Source organism: Solanum stenotomum, chromosome 12, assembly GCF_019186545.1.
Source record: "Solanum stenotomum isolate F172 chromosome 12, ASM1918654v1, whole genome shotgun sequence".
Classification (NCBI taxonomy): domain Eukaryota; kingdom Viridiplantae; phylum Streptophyta; class Magnoliopsida; order Solanales; family Solanaceae; genus Solanum; species Solanum stenotomum.
The window spans coordinates 14007908-14031593 of NC_064293.1; the positions used below are offsets into that span (position 1 = coordinate 14007908).

At 34.0% G+C, this 23686-nt stretch overlaps 1 protein-coding gene and 2 pseudogenes across 1 annotated transcript; all 3 read left to right on the forward strand.

Annotated features, from left to right (window-relative positions):
• The first annotated feature begins 1201 nt into the window (after positions 1–1201).
• On the forward strand, positions 1202–4619 carry LOC125847113 (geraniol 8-hydroxylase-like). The gene is made up of 4 exons (XM_049526812.1): positions 1202–1207; positions 2681–2686; positions 2821–3162; positions 3780–4619. Exons 1-4 carry the CDS (start codon positions 1202–1204, stop codon positions 4383–4385), a joined length of 960 nt encoding a protein of 319 aa, XP_049382769.1. The 3' UTR covers positions 4386–4619.
• A 4768-nt stretch (positions 4620–9387) lies between these two features.
• On the forward strand, positions 9388–11117 carry LOC125848729 (geraniol 8-hydroxylase-like; annotated as a pseudogene).
• A 1459-nt stretch (positions 11118–12576) lies between these two features.
• LOC125848730 (geraniol 8-hydroxylase-like) lies at positions 12577–14629 on the forward strand (annotated as a pseudogene).
• Positions 14630–23686: the final 9057 nt, after the last annotated feature.

Sequence of the window (23686 nt, forward strand, 5' to 3'; positions counted from 1 at the left end):
ACAGCCTTCTTAAATGGAGAGTTGGAGGAAGAAATTTACATGGAACAACCTGAAGGGTTTGTGGTTCCTGGTAAAGAAGAGAAAGTGTGCAGACTTGTGAAGTCGCTTTATGGACTCAAGCAAGCACCCAAACAATGGCATGCTAAATTTGATCAAACAATGTTGACAAATGGATTCAAGATTAACGAATGTGATAAGTGTGTTTACATTAAAAACGTTCCGAATCATGAAGTCATTGTTTGTTTGTATGTTGATGACATGTTAATAATGAGTAAAGATATTGACAATATAAATGCTACTAAGCGCATGCTGTCCAGCAAGTTCGATATGAAGGACTTAGGAGTTGCTGATTTGATCTTAGGGATCAGGATTCTCAAAACTCCTCAGGGACTAGCATTATCTCAATCTCATTATATTGAAAAAGTATTGGATAAGTTCAAGTACTTGAATTTCAATGTTGTCAAAACTCCAATTGATTTAAGCTTTACATTTCAAAAGAATGTAGGCGAAAGTGACTCTCAAGTGGAATATGCCAGAGTGTTGGGAAGTTTGATGTATATTATGAATTGTACGCGACCAGATATAGCATGTGCTATTAGCAAACTAAGTCGGTTCACTAGTAATCCGAATCAAACTCACTGGATGGCAATGAAACGTGTGATGGGTTATTTGAAACATACACAACACTACGCTTTGCATTATAATAAGTATCCTGCCGTGATTGAATGATATAGTGATGTAAATTGGATCACCGGGTCAAATGAAGTAAAATCCACAAGTGGTTATGTGTTTACATTTGGTGGAGGAGTAGTCTCTTGAAAATCATCCAAACAGACATGTATCACTCGCTCCACAATGGAATCTGAATTCATTGCCTTAGATAAGGCCGGTGAAGAAGCTGAATGGCTCCGGAATTTCTTAAGGGATATTTCATTCTAGCCCAAACTTGTGGGACCTATTTGCATACATTGTGATAGTCAAGCAGCAATAGGTAGGATAGGGAGCGTTATGTACAACGGGAAGTCTCGTCATATACAACGGAAACATAATACCGTAAGACAACTCCTCTCTAGTGGAATTATCACAATTGACTATGTGAAGTCAAGCGATAATGTGTCAGATCCACTAACGAAAGGCCTAGTGAGAGAGGCAGTTGAAAGATCATCTAAGGGAATGGGTTTACGGCTTAGGATAAGTCAGCATGGCGGTATCTCTATCTAGTAGACTGGAGATCCCAAGAGCTAGATTCAAGGAGAAAAACAAAGTTGTGATTGACGGTTCGACATTGTCAATCAACTCAATCCATTCTCATAATGAAGACAATGTTCAGGAACAAGGTTAAGACTTTAAGGCTTGTTAATGAGTTAATAAAGCTTAAAGTTTTTAATGATTTGCTAAGTTTGGCAGATTTGACCAAATATTGTATCTACAAGATGACACGGTAAGAAATCACCTATGTGAGTGTGAAGTGTAAGCCGCTTCAAAGAGAATTTTATGTCAAAAGCCTATTATCTATACACTCATGAAACCAGGAGGTGTTTATGGCTGAAACAAACACAACCGTAAGAACCATAAATGGTAAAGAGTTAATTGTGTGACATATGGTTGTCTAGGTATACACCAAAGCTCGACGGTTCAAAGATATCGCATCTACCGATTGACCGGGTATATCCGACATATGTTCACTACGAAAAGTCCAAGGGGAAACCTACTTATCCAGATGCAATTGATTCTTGCTTGTAAAGTACACACTCGTTCGTGCATTCCTTATGTTATAACCATTGCCTATTAATGTGGGGGATTGTTGGGTATGTAGCAAGAGTTAATGGGAAATTGAGGGAAGATGAAAGAGGAACTTAGAAAAAGTTGGGAACTTGAAAAGTTGAGAACTTGAAAAGTCCTCTTATGCTTTATTGAAAAGACATTGAAAAGACATTTGTCCCTCATCGGTGGTGGAAAGAAAAATAGGAGAGTTTAAATATAGAAACACTCCTATTAATTGTTAAAAGGGTTGGAAAGAGGGACCCCCCTCGTGCCGTCGTCGTCGTCGCTCGCTCGGCTCAGCTTCGGCTTCGGCTTTGGATTTGGATTTGGAAAATTGTTCGAGAGATTATTTTTGGACAAAGTTTGTTTTAATTATTTTAGTTAATTAATTAAATTAAATGGCCAACGTTTTAATTAGTTAATTAACCGATTCAATTAATTTGTTAATTGACCCGACCCGACTCAGATCCACGCTCAACCCGTTTTATTTAAATCTTTCCCGTTTTATTTATATTTCCCGCAGTGACTGTTCTGAAAGGTTGCAACTTTCAGAAACAGCCATGACCGTTTGAAAGGTTGCAAACTTTCATGAATGGTCGTGTGGATTCTGAAAGGATTGCAACCTTTCGGAACCAGTTCCTCTTGCCTATAAATACATTGATTCTTCAAATTTATTCCTTACGAATTTTTCTGATTTCTTCTTCTTCTTCTGCACAAAATTTCTTTGTGTGTTTTACTGCTGTTGAGTGGTTCGCTGACACCAGAGTTTTGGGTATCAATACACTGCTGATTGAGATCATTCTATCCTGGGAGGATATATTCCAAATCAAACCTCGGATACTAGAGGGGAATAATTTCCTTAAGGGGACACTGTGCATTCAGTGGACTTGATCTTTTTCTGATTCTACTTTTCCAGATTGTGGTACATTTTTTTACAGATTTTAGTTTTGTCAATTAATTTATGTTCATCTATTCTTACTGGTTTATAAAACTTTGGTTACTTCGTGTTTCTGCAAAGTTTATTGAAATCAGTAATTCTGATTCTTTTATACACAGATTAATAACATGTTGTCCAACACCATTTTCTCTAAAGATTTGACTGATCCATTTTCCGATTCTGCTAAGGAATTTAAAGAATTGGTGTGGCAGATCATGGTTGAAGTTGGTAAACCCAATTTGGTGGACTATTTTCCCTTTCTTAAAAAGATTGATCCACAAGGTATAAGACGTCGCTCAACTGATTATTTTACTAAAATTCTTCACCTTATGAGTGATTTGATCGATGAGCGGCTAAAGGAAAGGGAAATGGGAAATCGTGAAAATATTGATGTGTTAGATGCCCTTCTCGACATTAGCCCTCATGAAATTGACAGAAATCAAATCGAGCAACTGTGTTTGGTTGGTTTATTCTCTACTCCTACTTGTCCGATTTAAAGAAACTTTCTGTTCATTTGTTTTATTTTATTTGTTTCTCTACGTTGCATAGTATACTCCACTGCAAAGTATAGTCCTGTGCAAATGGTTGCCATAAATTACTGATGAGTTGTGACGGGTAGAGGGAACATTTTATCAAATATTTTCTTGGTTTGAATTTAGTTATCTTACTTTTCCTTTTAGTTTATAGATTTAAAAAAAAATGATTTTCATACCTAGTTAATTATAAATTTTCACATAATATGTTTAAGATCATAAGATTGAATTAATGACAATTTGATACATTCTACGTATTTTCAATTTAAGATCACAAAATTAAAAATCTTTGTTATTTTCTTAAATTCGGTGGCAAATCAAAATCGAAGGGGAGTATTTATTAATTGTATGTTCCAACAAGTTGTTTGTTTGGTAGCTTGGTTAAATGCTTGTGGCAATAATGCCATGCCTTATCAACAGTATTCGGTCCCATTTTCTTCCTTGACAACATTTCAGTTTGCCTAATTGAAAGCAACATATGTTTGGAATCTCACTTGATTTTATATGGTATATTCTATAGGATCTTAAACCAGTAAGTTTTGCAGGACTTGTTTGCAGCAGGGACCGATACGATGTCAAATACATTGGAGTGGGCTATGGCTGAACTACTCAAGAATCCACATACTTTCGAGAAAGCACAAGAAGAACTAGCACAAGTAATTGGCAGAGGCAAACTAATAGATGAAGCTGATGTTGCAAAATTACCTTACTTGAGGTGCATCGTAAAAGAAACCTTTCGAATACACCCACAAGTTCCTTTCCTAATTCCGCACAAAGTTGAGGAGGATGTTGATCTTTATGGCTATACTATTCCAAAAGACTCCCAGGTTCTTGTGAACGTATGGGCAATAGGGCGCGACTCTAGTCTATGGGAAGACCCTTTGGACTTTAAGCCGGAGAGGTTTTGGGAGTCAGATATAGATGTTAGAGGTCGGGATTTTGAGCTAATTCCATTTGGTGCTGGTCGAAGAATTTGCCCTGGATTGCCTTTGGCTATCAGGATGATTCAAATCGCGCTAGGTTCATTGATAAATACCTTTAATTGGAAGCTAGATGGTGGAATTGCACCTAAAGATTTGGACATGGAGGAAAAATTTGGAATTACCCTGGCAAAAGCTCAACCTCTGCTAGCTATCCCTATTCCACTGTAGATGTTGGTAGATCAAGAATTAATACTACAATATCATATTAATATATGTAAAAATATTCTAGTGTATAATATTTCTATAAGCGTTGGATTCATTTGGATGTCTGTCGAGCACTGTCAAAATGCTATATAAGTCATTGTATTTGTAGATCTATATATACTTGTGTATCCTTGAAATAAGACCATGTCACCACCAAGGATTATGTATTTCTTTCTTGGTTTTCAGTAATGACAATATATTATTTGGATTAACTATTTTTGCCAAGAACAGAGGAGTAGTTCTTAAATTATAAAATTAGAAATTTAGCATAAGAAAGTAGTCACTCATCCTAATTAGAACCTTCTAAAATGCATTGTTGAAACTACACACACTGCAACAACACATCTTTTAGTTGCAATAGATTTTCAGGCATAAAACATAAACGGGCTTTTTAACTTGGCCTCAATTGATTATATTCTCCAATTTTGGGTGTGTAAACATAGGCACTTTAACTTGTATAAAATTGACAAATAGACACATATCCTATGTGCACGTGGTGTCCTACATGAAGTTCTATGTGTATTGTGTCATGTAAGATGTATGTGTCTACTTATTGAATTTTATACAAATTTATGTGTTTACTTGTGTATACTCAAAGTTGGAGGGCATAAATGTCAGCTGAGGTCAAATTAAAGGGAGTGTATATGTATTATGCCTAAATTTTTCTTGGCCAAACACATATGCAGACACTTAAACTTGTCCCTAAATTTCATTTTGGCACTCCAACTCCACCTTGTTCCATTTTAACCCTTCAACTCCAACTCAACCTTATTCCATTTTTACCTACATTCATTGTTTTTTCTCTTTTATTTTTCTATTGATTTTATTTTCTTTGTCTTCGTTTTGATTTGATTTCAAATGTCTTATATTTAAAATAAGTTAATTTTGAACGGATATCAAAATAAGTGAAGAAAATCAAATAAAACATAAAAAAAATTAAAACGTTAAAATTGAAGGACACTTTTAATTTTATTTTTTAAAAAAAATACACATTATTTTTTAAAAAATAATTAAAAGTGAAAAGATAATAAATTAATTAGAAAAAAGTTTAAAGTGAAAAGAAATTAAAATAAATATTTTACAAGAAAGAAATAAAATTAATTAAATATATATAAGTTTTATTGTCAATAAATATGTGTACTAACTAATTATAAAATTACCAATCAAAAAATGACATGTGTCTAATTTGTGCACTCATCACTTGCCTTCAAGAGAGTGTGCACACTCTCTATGCCATATCAGCGTTTGTGGTGTATTTATTCCATTTTAAATTAGTTTAGGGGGGTAATAGGACCCTAGTTAAGTTTAGGTGTGTCTCTGCAATTTCGGTCATAGTCTAGGGGGTACTTATGCATTTTCCCTTTCTATATATGTTATTCAACTGCAATTTTGCATTTTAAAAATCGGCGTGCATCCGTTAGTTATTGTAAAAAATTAGAATTGATGGATGATCAGTGGTTTTTTTTTTTATAAAAGAAAGTAACAATTTCTTTTTAGGAGTTTTCCTATATTTTTGCGTGAAAAATAACTGACGAAAGTGCGTCAGTTTTCATTCTTAAGAAAATCAATGACAACCCAATGAAGTCTATCGAGTTTCAACATTTTTTTGTAGTGTTATTAATTATCAATGAACATGAATTTTTTTTACTCGTATTTAGTTGAATGAAAAATTAGAAAGCTGATATTTGAGTTAGTCCAAATAGACTAGCTATGAAAAAAAAATATGTGGTGTTATTTGATTTAATTAATTATTTTAAAAAAGAAAATCAACAAACTTTCGTCGATTATTTTTTCACACAATAATGTACAGAAACTCTAAAAAATATATTTTTTTAAAATGATGTTCATCCATTATTATTAAAAAAAAAATTAAAAAAGATATGACGTTGATTTTTAAAATGAAAAAGTGGAAATGAAGAACATAAATAAAAATAAAGAAATCATAAATTTAGTATTTTGTGTTTAAATGATACTATATAAAATTGAGTTGAAGGATTAAAATGGAACAAGACTAAGTTAGCATGACAAAATGAAAAATGGGGGCATGTTAGAGGAGTTGTGTATGTGTTTTTAATTGGTTTTTGTGCCATGTCATGGCACGTGAAGTACACACATCCCACTTTGTNACCGACGAAAGTGCGTCAAATTTCATTCTTAAGAAAATCAATGACAACCCAACGAAGTCTATCGAGTTTCAACATTTTTTTGTAGTGTTATTAATAATCAATGAACATGAATTTTTTTTACTCATATTTAGTTGAGTGAAAAATTAGAAAGCTGATATTTGAGTTAGTCCAAATAGACTAGATATGAAAAAATAAATATGTGGTGTTATTTAATTTAATTAATTATTTTTAAAAAGAAAATCAACAAACTTTCGTCGATTATTTTTTCACACAATAATGTACAGAAACTCTAAAAAAATTATTTTTTTAAAAATGATGTTCATCCATTATTATTAAAAAAAAATTAAAAAAAAGATATGACATTGATTTTTAAAATGAAAAAGTGGAAATGAAGAACATAAATAAAAATAAAGAAATCATAAATTTAGTATTTTGTGTTTAAATGATACTATATAAAATTGAGTTGAAGGATTAAAATGGAACAAGACTAAGTTAGCATGACAAAATGAAAAATGGGGGCATGTTAGAGGAGTTGTGTATGTGTTTTTAATTGGTTTTTGTGCCATGTCATGGCACGTGAAGTACACACATCCCACTTTGTTGATTCTTTGGAAAGAAGTGCCAAAATGGAACATAAAAATTGGAGTTGAAGGATTAAAATGGAACAAAGTTGAATTGGAGTGCCAAAATAAAATTTAGGGACAAGTTTAAGGGTTTGCATATGTGTTTGGCCATTTTTCTTTTAGTTGTAATATTTATTGCCACATAATTATTTAGCGGTAAATGAATTAATACGGAAGAAGCAAAGTAAATGGCATCATGTAGTGTCCTATGACATGTGAACACTTAGTGGTGCCGTTGTTATAGGTAGCATGGTGTCATGACCTTCGACTTCTACTAAGCACACTGTGCGGGACTTGATAACTCGCTCACGAATCTTTCATGATCTTGCAAGCTCTTAAGCCTTTTTACACTAAATCGCTAAGGGAAAGAAGAAAGACACGAGAATTTCCTCTCATCTCCACTCCTCTGCCTCTATCATGCTTGTCATACTTAAAGTTTGCCAAAACTTCGGCCTGCGTGATGGTTTCATCAATAATCCTAACATGTCGGCGTTCCAACTCCATCTTGGTCCAATTTTGCAGTCCATCCATGAAGTGGAACAACATATCTTCATCTATGAGGTTGGAAATTTGAAGTGTGAGGATGATAAACTCCTTCACATATGTTAGTATGCTTCCCGCCTGCTTCAACTCCCAAAATGTGTGTTTCGCCTCATAGATGAGGTTGTTGGGAAAGAAGGTCTTCTTGAACTCGACTCAAGACTTGGAAGAATTGCTTGCTTTTGCTTGTTGAATTTACAAATGACTATTTCTCTATTTATACTTCTAACTTAGAGGTTAATACGTAAATAGTAATTGTTATGTAAGTCCCTACATATTTACAAATAAGCTCTTATTCTAGATTCTCTATATAATTAGAAGATTTCAAGGACTTTCATGCAAATCCATGGAATTTTAGGATATACTATGGAAATTCTCCACATGTCTCTAGAACCTTCCATTGTGGGCTAGCATTCTTCCCATGTAAGGCCTCCACATGGGCAAACTTATGCCATGTGGCACTTATATGGCGTGATAACGTGGCGGGTCATCACAATGGGTCTTATGAACTCTATAACTCTCCCAACACATTGCACAAACAGCGGCAGCATGGAGGAAAGTAAAGCAATACTCAAATGACTAAATTGCCTTTGTCTGGAAAATATGCATATATGTGATGACATGCTTCCTAGACTTACATATAGTGGAAGTTTGATTAAAATAGAAAACAAATATTTTCGTAAACATGTATATATTTCGAAACTTATAGATGAATAAAAATTAATAAGATATACCGACTATTAGTGATAACTTTCTTACACAGTAGAATTTATAATTTTATTAATGATAATATTTTTTTGTATTTAATTTTTTTTTAAAGCAAATTTATCACTAGACAGTGTCTAGCGGTCTTTTATTAAACATAAAATATATCAATAGTACAAGCAAGGGAGGTTAGGTCTTACCTTACTAATCCTAATGAAGTACCTAACTTCTGCTACCTAACAAGTATGAAGAAAATAAGAGCTAGAGAGAACTAAGTATTTTCTTATCATCACATAGTTTGTAATGCACTCTATGATGATATTACAAATGAGGATGCTTAAATAATGTAAAAATATGTCAATCAAGAAGAAAGTTGAGTTACCAGCTTCAAACTTTCTATTACAAAAACATGAATTAAAAAAGATTGATTGTCCATCAAAAGTAACTTGAAGTAATTTTCTCTTGTCTTCTTCTTCAAACATATCCAACAACACTTGATGATTCATACCTTCTTTATGGATTTATTGGATCTAGTTGAACCTATTGATACTGTCAAATGGTTTTGCTTTGCTTGTCACATCGGTAGGTGCCTTCGAACAAACTCCTCCGTCATTTTACCGTCCCAACTATGTTGCCTTCCATGTGTCTTCTTTTTGTTTTTGTTGCTTCCACTTCTTTGTTGCCTAGGTGATATATCCCCTTCCCTAGCCACTCTATCAAAGCAAATGTCCAGCATATTGTATTTAAATTTCTTATTTTGATTTTAGTTTATTTATATTTATTTTCATAATATAAGAGGGATGTAAGTATTTAATTTTGAAGTTAAGTATATCTAAAATTAAATTCTATTGAAGAGGTTGTTAAATGTAGGACAAACTATAACTTTCGTCATATACTTGTATAAAGACAAAAGTCAAAAATTTCATAGCAAAGTACACGAGAAATAACACATGAGGCTCCCTATATAAAGCTATGGCTCCATTGCATCCCAAGACCTCACAAGAAAAATGGACTATATGAACATTTGTCTAGGATTCTTCTTCATCTGTTTTTTGGTGCGTGGAGTATTTATTTCAGTTAGAAGAAGCAAAAGAGTTGCACCAGGTCCATTCCCTTTGCCTATCATCGGAAATCTTCACTTGCTTGGTCATAAACCCCACATATCACTTGCTCAACTCGCAAAAAAACATGGTCCAATTATGAATCTGAAATTGGGGCAAATAAACACAGTCGTCATTTCCTCGTCCGTCTTGGCAAAACAAGTCTTGCAAAAGCAAGATTTAGCCTTTTCCAATAGATTTGTTCCAGACGCCCTTCGTGCCTGCAATCACTCTGGTTTATCTGTTGTATGGCTACCTGTCAACAACTCTCAATGGAGAACTCTTCGCAAGGTTATGAACTCTCACATCTTCTCAGGTAAACACTGCAAATTTGAAGTTGAATTAAATTTTAGATGTGGCCAAATTTGATTTTTGTCCCCTTTATATATTCTCAGGTAACAAGCTTGACGCTAATGAGCATCTCAGAATTAAAAAGATCCAGGACCTGATTGATTACTGTCACAACTGTAGCAAAGTTGGTGAAGCAGTAGATATGGGCAGAGCATCTTTCAGGACTTCACTGAATTTGATTTCCAACACCATTTTCTCTAAAGATTTGACTGATCCATTTTCCGATTCTGCGAAGCAATTTAAGGAATTGGTGTGGAACATCATGGTTGAGGTTGGTAAACCCAATTTGGTGGACTATTTCCCCTTACTTAAGAGGATTGATCCACAAGGTATAAGGCGGCGCTTGACTGAATATTTTAGTAAGGTTCTTCACCTTATTAGTGGTTTGATCGATGAGCGGATAAAGGAAAGGAACATGGGAAATCGGGCAAATGTTGATGTGTTGGATGCCCTTCTCAACATTAGCCCTGATGAAATCGACAGGAATCATATCGAGCATCTGTGTCTGGTTAATTTATTCTCCACTCCTCTTTTTCCAATCCTCAATTTTCTGCTTGTCTAATTGAAAGCAACACGTCATAGGATCTTAAACCATTAAGTTTTGCAGGAAATGTTTGCAGCAGGGACCGATACAATATCAAATACATTGGAGTGGGCAATGGCTGAACTACTCAAGAATCCACATACTTTGGAGAAAGCACAAAAAGAACTTGAACAAATAATTGGCAGAGGCAAACTAATAGATGAAGCTGATGTTGCAAAATTACCTTACTTGAGGTGCATCGTCAAAGAAACTTTTCGCATACACCCACAAGTTCCTTTCTTAATTCAGCGCAAAACAGAGGAAGATGTTGATTTTTGTGGCTATACTATTCCAAAAGACTCCCAGGTTCTTGTGAACGTATGGGCAATAGGGCGCGACTCTAGTCTATGGGAAGATCCTTTGGACTTTAAGCCGGAGAGGTTTTGGGAGTCAGAAATAGACTTTAGAGGTCGGAATTTTGAGCTCATTCCATTTGGCGCTGGTAGAAGAATTTGCCCTGGATTGCCTTTGGCTATCAGGATGGTTCCAGTAGCACTAGGTTCATTGCTAAATACATTTAATTGGAAGCTACATGGTGGAATTGCACCTAAAGATTTGGACATGGAGGAGAGTTTTGGTATTACCTTGGCAAAAACTCAACCTCTGCTAGCTATCCCTATTCCGGTGTAACTGTTGGGATAAACTTAAGAACCTATGTAGTTGCTAAATAAGCAGGTGGTTTGCCATGAAAAAACAAATATTGTTCATTTTGTTTGAATTTTCAATGTAGAAGTTGTGTTTGATCATACTTCTTGCAAAGAATATTTAGAATTTGATTTTTTTATTCTAAACTTGATTTATACTCTCCAATCTCTAAACACTAGTAAAAATCACTCAACTTGACTAATTTGTCGAAAACATACAATCAAATCTGCTCTAAAAGAGTAGTGTTTTTGATATAGATAATCATATAATGTCATGAATTAGATCTCATATACAAGATACTATCATCTAATATTGACATCTCCTAGCTCTCCGATCCTCGATTCCTTTACACAGTCTATTCTCTGCTTGATTTCCTTCTTCATTTGGGATATGACGAAACTTGTATTTACATGTATACTCCTCGATTCCTTTACACAGTCTATTCTCTGCTTGTCAAGTGCAAAATATTAAAGCTCCCCATATAGCAACTGTTGTCTTCTTTTTAAACTGCCTCCTATGTCTCCTCTTAAGCTATTTCAGGCTACAACAATCCACCAAACTACAACAAACACATAGTTGAAATCCTCCAACCCACACAACATCAAATTCAACTCGAAATGACTTCAAAATTGAATTAAAAATTCACACAAGTCATAGGTTATAGAATTCTACTTCACAGTTCGCATATAATCATAAAATACATATCGAATTCTTTCAAACCACCATATATAAAAGACATAAATTAGTATCTATAAGACTAAAGTTCAATCATGTGGCGGTGTGTTTGCCATATGTGATCCTTATCATCATCATTATCATTGGTGGGCTCATCTACAAGACCTTGGTGTTGACCATATACTTGACGTTGTGAAGCAAGTCGAGACTAGAGAGGTCTAGGAGGGGGACTTTGAGTAGAATGTAAAATAGCTATTAACTTTACTAAACATAGCAACACTAATATTGCAAAACGTATAAAATCCAGCTAATCTTTGTATTATTATTTATTGTATGGCATGTATAACATTTGAAATACGCACAACATACATTGACATTGACAAAACATACAACCTTTACATGACATACATATAAAAATGTTTCACACATACAGTGAGATACAATAAACGTAAATCAATTACCTGCAAATCACTCTCACGAAAATCACCATCACAAACCACCATTATAAGAACCACCCGTTCCATCATAACAATACAAAAATTATTTACATACAAAAGAAGAAAATAAAAAGAGTTTTGTCAGAGTTAATTGATGGGGAGGTTTAGCCTGTGTAGATTATCCCAAAAGGAGACTTATTTTTAGCATTAATTACTCATTCTCATGATTTTATTTAAAATTCAAGACTAGAGTCAATTAATATGGATATAATGGTAAAATAGGCACATCAATTATTATTCGTAAATAAAGTTTTATCAAAAAATGTTTGACTAGTAATCAGGAAGTTTAACGTATGTATTATTAGCCCCCTTTCCTTGAACAAGAGTCTCTCTTCCTTCTTCAAATTTCCAATTCAGTTTTTATGTCTTCAAACAAACACTGAAAACCAATATACTCCCTATTTCATAACAGAAAAATGGAGTACATTAACATTTTGCTAGGACTGTTATTCGCCTGTTTTATGGTGCGTGGAGTATTGATTTCACTTAGAAGAAGCAAAAGAGTTGCACCAGGTCCATTCCCTTTGCCTATTATCGGTAATCTTCACTTGCTTGGTGACAGACCTCACATATCACTTACTCAACTAGCAAAAAGATATGGTCCAATTATGAATCTGAAATTGGGGCAAATAAACACTCTGGTCATTTCGTCGTCCGTCATGGCAAAACAAGTGATGCAAAAGCAAGATTTAGCCTTTTCCAATAGGTCTGTTCCTGATACACTCCATGCCTGTAATCACTCTAATTACTCTGTTACTTGGATACCTGTCAACAACGCTCAGTGGAAAACAATTCGCAAGATTATAAACATTCACATCTTCTCAGGTAACAAGCTTGACACTAATGAGCATATTAGGACAAAAAAAATCCAGGAGCTGATTGATTACTGTCACAAGAATGGGAAAAATGGTGAAGCAGTCAACATCGGCGGAGCAACTTTCAGGACTTCCCTGAATCTGCTTTCCAACACCATTTTCTCTAAAGATTTGACTGACCCATTCTCTAATGCTTATGCTGCTAAGGAATTTAAGGAATTGGTGTGGAACATCATGGTTGAGGCTGGTAAACCCAATTTGGTCGACTATTTCCCTTTTCTTCAAAAAATTGACCCACAAGGTAGAAGGCGACGCATGACTGATTATTTTACTAAGGTTCTTCACCTTATAAGTGGTTTGATCGATGAGCGGATAAAGGAAAGGGAAATGGGAAATCGTGCAAATGTTGATGTGTTAGATGCCCTTCTCAACATTAGCCCTGGAGAAATCAACAGGAATCATATCGAGCATCTGTGTCTGGTAAATTTATTCTCCACTCCTCAATTATCTCTTCATTTTGTTTTTCTCCGGTGCAAAAGTATAGTCCTCTGCAAAAGGTTGACATGGATTGATGCTCAATTATCTTAAATGATGCAATCACCTCATCTAAAAGTTTTGATGGGTGGAGCAAATAATTTTATAATATTTAATTGTATATATGTCTCAACAAGTTGTTGTTTGGTAGTTTGCTAAAATGTTTGTGGCAATAATGCCACACTTTATCAACAGTGTTTGGTCCTCTTTTATCCAATTGAAAGCAACTTATATGTTTTGAATCTATTTACTTGATCATATATGACATCTACATCATATGATCTTACACGAGTAAGTTTTGCAGGACTCGTTTGCAGCAGGGACAGATACTACATCAAATACACTGGAATGGGCAATGGCTGAACTTCTCAAGAATCCACATACTTTGGAGAAAGTACAAGAAGAACTTGCACAAGTAATTGGCAGAGGCAAACTAATAAATGAAACTGATGTTTCAAAACTACCGTACTTGAGGTGCATCGTGAAAGAAACCTTTCGAATACACCCACAAGTTCCTTTCTTAATTCCCCGTAAAGCAGAGGAAGATGTTGAGTTTTGTGGCTATATTATTCCAAAAGACTCCCAGGTTCTTGTGAAGTTTGGACGATAGGGCGGGACTCTAGTCTATGGGAAGACCCTTTGGACTTTAAGCCGGAGAGGTTTTGGGAGTCAGAAATAGATGTTAGAGGTCAGGATTTTGAGCTGATTCCATTTGGTGCTGGTCGAAGAATTTGCCCTGGATTGCCTTTGGCTATCAGGATGATTCCAGTCACGCTCGGTTCATTGGTAAATACATTTAATTGGAAGTTACATGGTGGAATTGCACCTAAAGATTTAGACATGGAGGAAAAATTTGGTATTACCTTGGCAAAAACTCAACCTCTGCTAGCCATCCCTATTCCATTGTAGCTGTTGGGATATTAAACTTAAGATTTTATGAAGTAGATTAAGCAGGCGTTTTGCGAAAATTAAATATTGTTCATTTTGTTTGGAATTTTTAATGTTGAAATTGTGTTTGACCATACTTTTTGCAAACAATATTTAGACTTTGAATTGTTTTTTTTTTTCTAATTTATACTCTCCAATTTCAAAAAACTAGCAAAATCACTAACTTGACCAATTTATCTGAAACATACTATCAAATCTATTCCAAAAAAGTAATATTTTTTTTTTTATATAAATAATCACATAATATCATGAATTAGATCTAATATACAAAATACTACCTGCTATTACAAGTATTTTTTTTCACATAATGTGGATTTTCTTAATATAGTTTTTTTTTTACTATGATAAAGTGTGAATATTACCACAACCAACAAAATCAAGAAATACAATTTTAAAGACCACCTAGGAATGCTAGTCATCTTGTAGGAAGGGTATTGTATCCTCCATATCTCTAAGCAGCAAATTAAAAAAAAACATATAACAACTATGTATAATGCCCCACTCTTCTTTGTCTCTTTTCTTTTGCGTGCGGAAAGAAGTGAAAGAGGTCCTCGAAATATGCTATTGGAGAAACTTAAGGGCCCGTTTGGCCATGCGATATGGTATCATGATATGGAATCATGATATGATATCATAATATGGAATCATGAGATGAAATTAAAGGTTTGTTTGGACATGCAATATGGAATTTTTGTGTTGTATATTTTCTCATAAACATAAAAATCCCATAAGTTGTAAAACTATTAAAATAGCCCCAATTGTTTATTCAATCTTATCAAATAAACAAAGTTATAAAATCGCATAATAAATTATTACAAAGTTATTTGTTCTTTAGTTAAATAATTGTTTCATCTAACTTTAATTTAATTAAAAAAATTGAACATAAATTGTACTTGATATGCTCATATCTCTCAACTACTCTTACAAATAACCTATAAAGTAGAAAAAAAATATACATTAGTGAGTAAATATTAACTTAGAAGTTAAATACACTAAGATAAAAATTAACAAACATCACTAGCTTCTAACTATTTACAAGAAAAATCAATAGTTAAATATTATTGAATAACGAAATTTTAAAAAGTTACCACAAGTTTGAGTCAAAAACACTTCTAATAAAATTTAATCAAAAAAATTATAACTAGTCCACTTGACTAAATATTAATAACTAATTGATCAAATTTTCCCAAGTCCTCAATCAATTGGACTTGATATCCTTCAGTCATGTGAACGAACATTTTGCAAATACTAAGATTAAGAAAGTGCGGCACCGCCAATGAAAATTGTCTTTTATCAATATTATGCTTAGTCATAAGATTAAGACGTTTTTTTTTATTATGAAAAATCAAAAAAGTATTACTCCCTTCGTTCTCATTTATATTCACCAAATGAATTTCTACTTTATCATTTATATTCACCAAATTTAAAGTGATAATAAATTTTATATTGGTGAGAATAATAAATTTTAAAAAGTAATGATGTGATTATAAATTTTATTTACATATGAAACAAATGGTTAGTAGATATAAATGTGGGGTTGTTTTAACAAAATATAAACTCATGGATCAATTATTGTATTAAAATATCTCAAATCATGATATGAAATCACATGGTGATTCCATATCATGGTTTTTGGAGAATATGATATCACCTCTCATGATATGGAATCATGAGATGAAATCAGCGTAAAATCGCATGTCCAAACGCTGATTTCATCTCACGACACCATATCGTGATATGGTATCGCATGGCCAAACGCCTACTTAATTTTTCTTCACATCTTATCAACATTTGACTTCAAGGCAAAAGAAATCAGCCAAGTAAATTGGCACATGAATATTTAGATTTTCCTCTGCATCTTGTCAACCTTTGACTTCATGAAAAAAAATCAGCCAAGTAAATTGGCACATGGATATTCTTACCACATGGGGGTGGACTCCACAACAGAAGCATGGAGTTTTTACTTTGCTAAATGTATCTATCAAGTTCTTTAATGACATAACACATAAGTGCGCTATTTAACTTGGCCTTAACTAATATATATGTTGAGAATATAATTAAATAATAAAAGTGTGCTCTCTCTAACTGCTTAAACTTTTAAATAAGATGGTCACACACTTCTACATGATATCAGAGCAGGCATAGGTCCTGAGATCGAATCTCACCGCCACCCAAAAATTTAAAAAAATTTCCACGTACTAAAAGTATGCTTAAGTTTTTAGATGAGATGGTCACACACTTCAACAATATATACCCTCTAACTTTGAGTGTGTGTTGGTATTTTACCTACTTATTCGACTCTTAAAAATGAATCATTGCTATATTTTAATGCTAATTGAAGAGATTTTAGGTCCTTCTTTTATATGCAGGCATTCCTTGAAAATGAGAAGAATGAAGGAGTGAAGCTAAAATTCTACTGATTGAAGTTGGAAACAAACCTGCGTACAGAAGAAGTGCACCTGCGTTTCACAGGTGCAACACACTTACAAAGTGAAGAAACAGAAAATTGCAGGCGTGTTTCGCAGGTGCAAGCACAAGTTCTACTAATCGAAACTGGAATAAAGATGTTGATGCTCCTATGTGAAGCAGAAGTGCACCTGCATTCCTGTCACGCCATGAAACTACATCCTGAATGTGGCCGGCACTCAAGAGTCATTGTTGGTCCCAAGTAAACCCTTGGAATGACTGACTACTTAACGGAAGATTGACTCAAACAGATATAAGCTTTAAAATAGAATTTAAATTAATGGTCTTGAAACTTCTCAACTCAAACTGTCTCAAAATAATATGAAAACAATAATAGTTTGCAAAAACAGTTCGAAAAGGAAATATTGAAAGAATCCTCAACACTATCTATCTATAAAGCCTCTACAGTTCAACATGAATGTCGAGACGAGACCCACAACACCACAAAATTACTAAACTGAAAGATAAAGAAATGGAGTCCCCCGAAATGCAAGGAGGGCTCACCAAAAGCTATCAAGGAATGCAAAGTTATCTCAACGAAGCGCTTGTTGATGATCCTAAATACCTGTATTTGCATCATAAAAAGATGCAGGTCGAAAGACATTAGTACATTGAATGTACGAGTATGTAATATAGCCGAAACAACAATATCTGAATTGAAAATGCTAAAACAATACTCAACTGAATGTAAAGCATAAATAGAGATAAGTTCATTTAAAACTTTACAAGATAAAATATGTTAACTCACTGAATTGTATATATAAGTATAATGAAAAAGAAATATTTTTTACTCTATTAGGATGTTTCTATAACCGACAACCATCACTATGAGTTTCGTGATGACACAATGTCTTCTCCACGCTACCAGAATTGTCATATACCTTGCCGGGGTATATTACAAACTCAACGCATAGATCCACTATTAAGTTCTGCTCAAAGGCAGTGAGAAGTCGCCCGAAAGTCAATGCGATCCAACCCACGCTGACTACGTGGTTTATGGGAATGCGAGTTGTCTGAACTCTTTTCCATATAAGTGCTCAATATTACTCCCAAAATATATAACTCGACGCTTAAGTAAAAATAATCTTGCTTGGTTGAGATAAGTTCTTGAAGGGCCTCTTGAAAAGGTATCTTCTCTGTAATAACTCTGTCTGAAAAATTCTGAAAAACTCTTAGAATTTTTCTAAAAATTAGTGCTCTCTTTCTCCGTGTAAAAATGATACATTTGGAAATTGTTTAGTTCCCTTAAACTCTACTCAAAAATTGTAATTTAAACTTTACTCTTGAAAACTCCCTTTTAACTTATCAAAATCAATTTAAGAAAAAAATGTTTGATCAAAAGATTCTCAATGAAAACTCAGTAAATTGGGGTTCATGTGGGAATATAAACATAAATAACTCAAAGATCTTAATGCATAGTATATAGAAACTCATAATCAAGAATTTAGAACTCGGAAATCAACAATATAACTCATCTCAGAATTCTCAAAACTAAGGGTATAACCCTGGATTAAACTTTTATAGATTAAATTTAGATGTAGGGTGTCCATTACTATGATTACCCTTACATACTTGGAAGAACAAAGTTCATGGTGAAACTGGAAAAACGCTTGAAAACTCTAACTTTTTCCTCTTGGATCATTACTATAAGACTTGGAAGTGTTAATGAGAGTAATAAGGGTCGATTAATACTATTTAGAACCTTATTTAGGTGTAAAAATGTTGGGGTTTAGGCTTAGAAGGGGTGAGAAAAGATTGAACTACCCCTCTAAAAAGGTTGTTGAAACCTTCTACGGGGCCATCTACTGTCATGCCCCGAGCCTACACCCTGGACGTGGCCGGCACCCGAAGACCATTGTTGGCCCCAAGCGAACCCTTGGCCTGGCTTACTTGACTCAGCGGAAGACTTAAACTAAACAAAGATAAGTTTATATAATAAACTGGAATATTATGAAGGAATATTCAACTGGCCATTAAGGCAAACTCAAGTCTCAACATGGAATAACGACAATGAAAAGACTAAAAACTAACATATGACTGTCAATGAAGCCTCTAATAACAACTGAGATGGATGTTGGGATAGACCCCACAACATCCTAATAAACTAAACTAGAAAGCAATGAAATGGATCCTCCGAAAAGCAAGGAGGCTCACCAACAGACTCTAGACGGCTCACTGGATCAACGACGCGTCGGGATACCGATCTTAGTTACCTGTGTCTGCATCATAATATGATGCAGGCCAACTGGCATCAGTACATTGAATGTACGAGTATGCGAGTTGGAATGCTAAAATAACATAGGCTAGAAAGAATCTGAGAGAAACTGAAGAACTTACCTGGCTTAACTCAACTCAACATGACTGAACTTATTTCAATATAAAGCAGTTTAAAAGCAAGTGCAATATAAAGAAAAGTTGTTTAAAAACATGATATCAACTCTGTGTGTATGCAAGATACAAATAACTCTGAGATGTATTTAAAATACAATAAACTGATGTATATAAAATGTACAATAACTTCTGTGGGAGTTTCTCTAACCGACAACCATCACTTAAGAGCTGTAGTGATGATACAACGATCTTTCTCACGCTGCCAGCGCATCCTATACCTGGCCAAAGGTATATGACCTGAACTGCCTAATGGATCAACTAGTCTATTTCGAAAAGGATTCATCTAAAAAGTATGACTCTTTTCTACCCATGATGGCTACATGGTTTAAGGGGGCTGATAGTTGTATGAACTCTTCCCCATCGGTGCTCAATACTGCTCTCAAAAATATACTAGCTCTTTATGTTTAAAAACATACTTCTCCTGTGATTTGAGATTATTGCTCAAAAACTTAGCTCAATTATGGATGCAAGGATTATGATTTGTGTTTGGAAAGACCTCATGGTGTGTAGGAATGATTTCAAATAGTTAAACTTGAGAAAAGTTATGAAATCACCGTCTTGGAACAAGTTCGCGACGCGGAGATGGTTCTAAATAAATAATTGCGAAATTTAATTTTGAGACAGAGGTGTCCGCGTCCTGTCCGCAATGCGGAGACAATTTTTGTACACTGTGGGAACAAGTCTGCGACATGGACTTGTTTGACGAAGCCTGCTCGACTTTTTTCTTCTTCGTTTTCCAGCCCCAATTCGCCTAAACTCGAATATTTTCCTCAAATTCATTTTAGGTCCCGATACCCAGCGTATGTACTCAAGAACCTAACTCAAAGTAACTCTAAAACACAACGTAAGGATCTCAGAAACTCCACAATTCAACCCAATTCAAGAACAACATTTAAATTAAAGAATTCATGTCAAGAACATCAACTTTCAAACTCTTTTAGGACGAATTACGCTGAAACTAAACATGTTTGGCGCGTGGGTGAATGAATCCAATGCTATGAGAGACTCACATACCTTGTAGGATCAATTCCTTGGCGAATCCACAACCAAAATCGATCGTTCTTGGCGAATCTTGCTTTTCCTCTTCTCCTTTCTCTTGCGTTCTTTCTCCAAAAGCCCTAACTCTATTTCTCAAAAGCGTAAACTGAACTAAGTCAGTCTTGACCCCACTTAATTTACTAAAAACGGATTTAATTAATTGGGTAAGGAAAAGACCAAACTACCCCTTTTTAAATTCCGGATTGGGCATTTCTTTATTTGAACAACCCAACTTCCAATGAACATAATTCGCTCATACAAACTCAGAATCGTGCAAAATCGATGGCGTTGGAAAGAAATCCAAGATCTTTCCAACCATATCTGGAACTACACCTAACTAATCCTGAGCTAGGAGTTATGGTCGATTCAAGTTGACCAAAATCTCAACTTTACGTTACTTAAAAATTTCCAGATTTCCTTATACTTTCAAAAAAATTATTATTTCAAGTTCTTAGCTTCTTTCTTGCTATTTCAAGTTGCGAGATGTTACATCTACGTTGTTTGATCAACAGACTGTAGATCCTATATGTGGAATTCATATTGAATTTTAAGGCTCATAATTTCATTCTATGGGTCCAAACTACCGTGGAAGTTTCTACGGACCATAGATCCAATCCGTAGAATTCATATTAAACTTTAAGGCTCAGAAGTTCATTCTACAGGTCCAAATTACAGCTCGTAAAAGCTTCTACAATCTGTAGATGGGTCCGTAGGAATTGGACCCAAAATTTTGACTCTCTGAAGTTTTTCACGAGTTGATAGTACGGGCCGTAGTTCAATCTACGACCCAAAGAAGGGATTCATAGTTCATGACTCAGAAAACTTTGTTGTGTTAGTCTTTGTAAAACGGTCATAACTTTTTACTTCTAACTCTAAATGAGGAAAACTTGGTGGCGTTGGAAAGAAAACTCATAACCTTCAATATGATAGATAATGAGCCACCTAAATCATTATTTTCTAACAGATATGATCGTTTAAAGTTGACCTAAATAGAATGTTATGTTAAAACTTAAACGGTAAGGAAGCTTTCAACTCAACTTTGTGCTAGGGGATTCTTGTGACCTTAATTCATATCCAAATTCATTCTCAAACTAAAGAATTGACCTTAACACCTAAGAATAATTTAAGAATCACCCGATACGACCTTACACACAAATGAAGAATGGTTCGGCCTTAAAGTTGTGAAAATTGTTTTATAATCAATTTTTCCTAATAATAATTCTTTTTCAATTGATAATATACCTAATCCATTTAATCTCTCTTCAAAGTTCTTGATTTTCTTGAAAATCTACATTCGATTTCTCACTAATTTCTTCTCCTCTTTCTTAAATTTTATTGCCATCTAGCTCAACATGATTAGCTTTATTCATTTAGAGAACATTCTTCTATAGTTCTAGATTCTTCAATATTTTTGGAATTATTTTTTTATATTATTTGTTAAAAAATTATCAATGCCTCCTTTTCGATATTCTATTAGATTTTAAATTTTTCTCTTTCTTTTGAGTTTCAAATGGTCAGATTCATATTTTCTAGTTGACATATTTAAATTTTAACAAAGTAATTAAAAGATACCTACAATACAATAACAAAAATAACAAATACAAGATAAATAATTACAAATAAAACGATGAAACATGATGAAAAATTTGAAGACTAGATTCCAAGATATGTTGTAGTTGATGCTTTGAAATCTTGCCTCAAAGCTTGAAATTTGGGAAAGAACAACAAATGGTACATAAACACTCGTTGTATTTTCTTACTCTCTTTCGTTAGAAAATAATAGAACTCAAACATACTATATCTTTGAGCAATTGAAATTATGGAGAAAGTAACAAAAACATTTACCAACTTTGTGTATAAAAATAGAGAAAATGATCAAAATGGTCCCTAATATATGAGGGTTGCTTTACATTGATCCTTAATATATTCCACATGATTCATATGGGCCTTAATGTATTATAAAAGGTACTCAATTTGGTCCTTTTCCCTAAAAGTAACAAATCTATTAGTTAAATTTAACGGCGGGCCCACTAAAAAATAAAATACCAAAAGCTCCCTTCTCCTTCATCAGGCATAGATGAAAAGCTTGGCCTAATTCTTCTCCCTTCTCTCTTCTCCGGCGATTATAATGTTCTAGGCCATCGACACACCACTGCTCGTCCACCAGCCAGCCAGTGATGTCCACTTCAGTCCCTCCTCCACCCATCCTCTGTTTCCACTGTTTATTAGCCCTAATCCAAAATTAGGTTTCTAAAAAAAATTATATTTATTAGTATTAAGTTAGAAAATTAGTTTATTTTTTTACATTGTTATTGATATTATAAGATTTGATCCTATATTTAGAATTGTTAATGTCTCTAGTGAGAGCCAATTGTATATGTGTTCGTCACAATTTTTTTTTAACAGACCCTGTGTCCCTATGTTTGAGGCAACATTTTTCAGCTTAAATTCAACCAAGCAAATTTCATGTTGAAGGCATTGTAAAAACGAATTCACAATTTATATAAAACAAGATGGACTCGGTCTTTCAATGTTTATCAAAAGTAGAACTCAATTATCTGAACCATACTTCTGAGAAGTAATATTTTTAAAAGTGGAAGAGGGATCCTTTTGATGGCAAAGGTAAAAAAAAATGCGCAAACTCTCTGAAACAAAGCTTCTGATGGGAAGACGTAGAGAATGAAAGAGAAAGGGAGCTTTTGGTATTTTTATTTTTTCGTGGGCCCCAACGTTAAATTTAACTGATGGATTTATTACTTTTAGGGCAAATGACCAAATTGAGTACATTTTATAATACATTAAGGACCATATGAATCATGTGAAATATATTAAGGATCAAAATAAAGTAACCCTCATGTATTAGGGACCATTTTGATCATTTTCTCTATAAAAATATGTCTGATGAGAAAGTAAACCAATATTTAATTTTTACATAAATGAGGAAAAAGAGTGTAGTAGCCAATCAAAAAAGAAAAGTACGAGTATAAAAAATAGGAGTGTTATAAAATAATATATTGTGGATGTCCACTACATCAAGAAGTTACTCCATTACTTTCCTCCATTATGAAGATAATCATAACCTCCAAAACCTCCATCTTTATAACCATTATTCTTGTAACCTTTCACTTCCATAACCTCCCCATTATATTCATGTTAATGTCATGTTTATGAAAACCTTTTGTATGCCTCTATGTTACACTATAAATAGAGGCATAAGGGTTCATATTG

Coding starts and splice junctions, on each gene's coding strand:
- LOC125847113 (XM_049526812.1), top strand. Junction 3,163..3,779: donor AAATCGAGCAACTGTGTTTG/GTTGGTTTATTC, acceptor TAAGTTTTGCAG/GACTTGTTTGCAGCAGGGAC.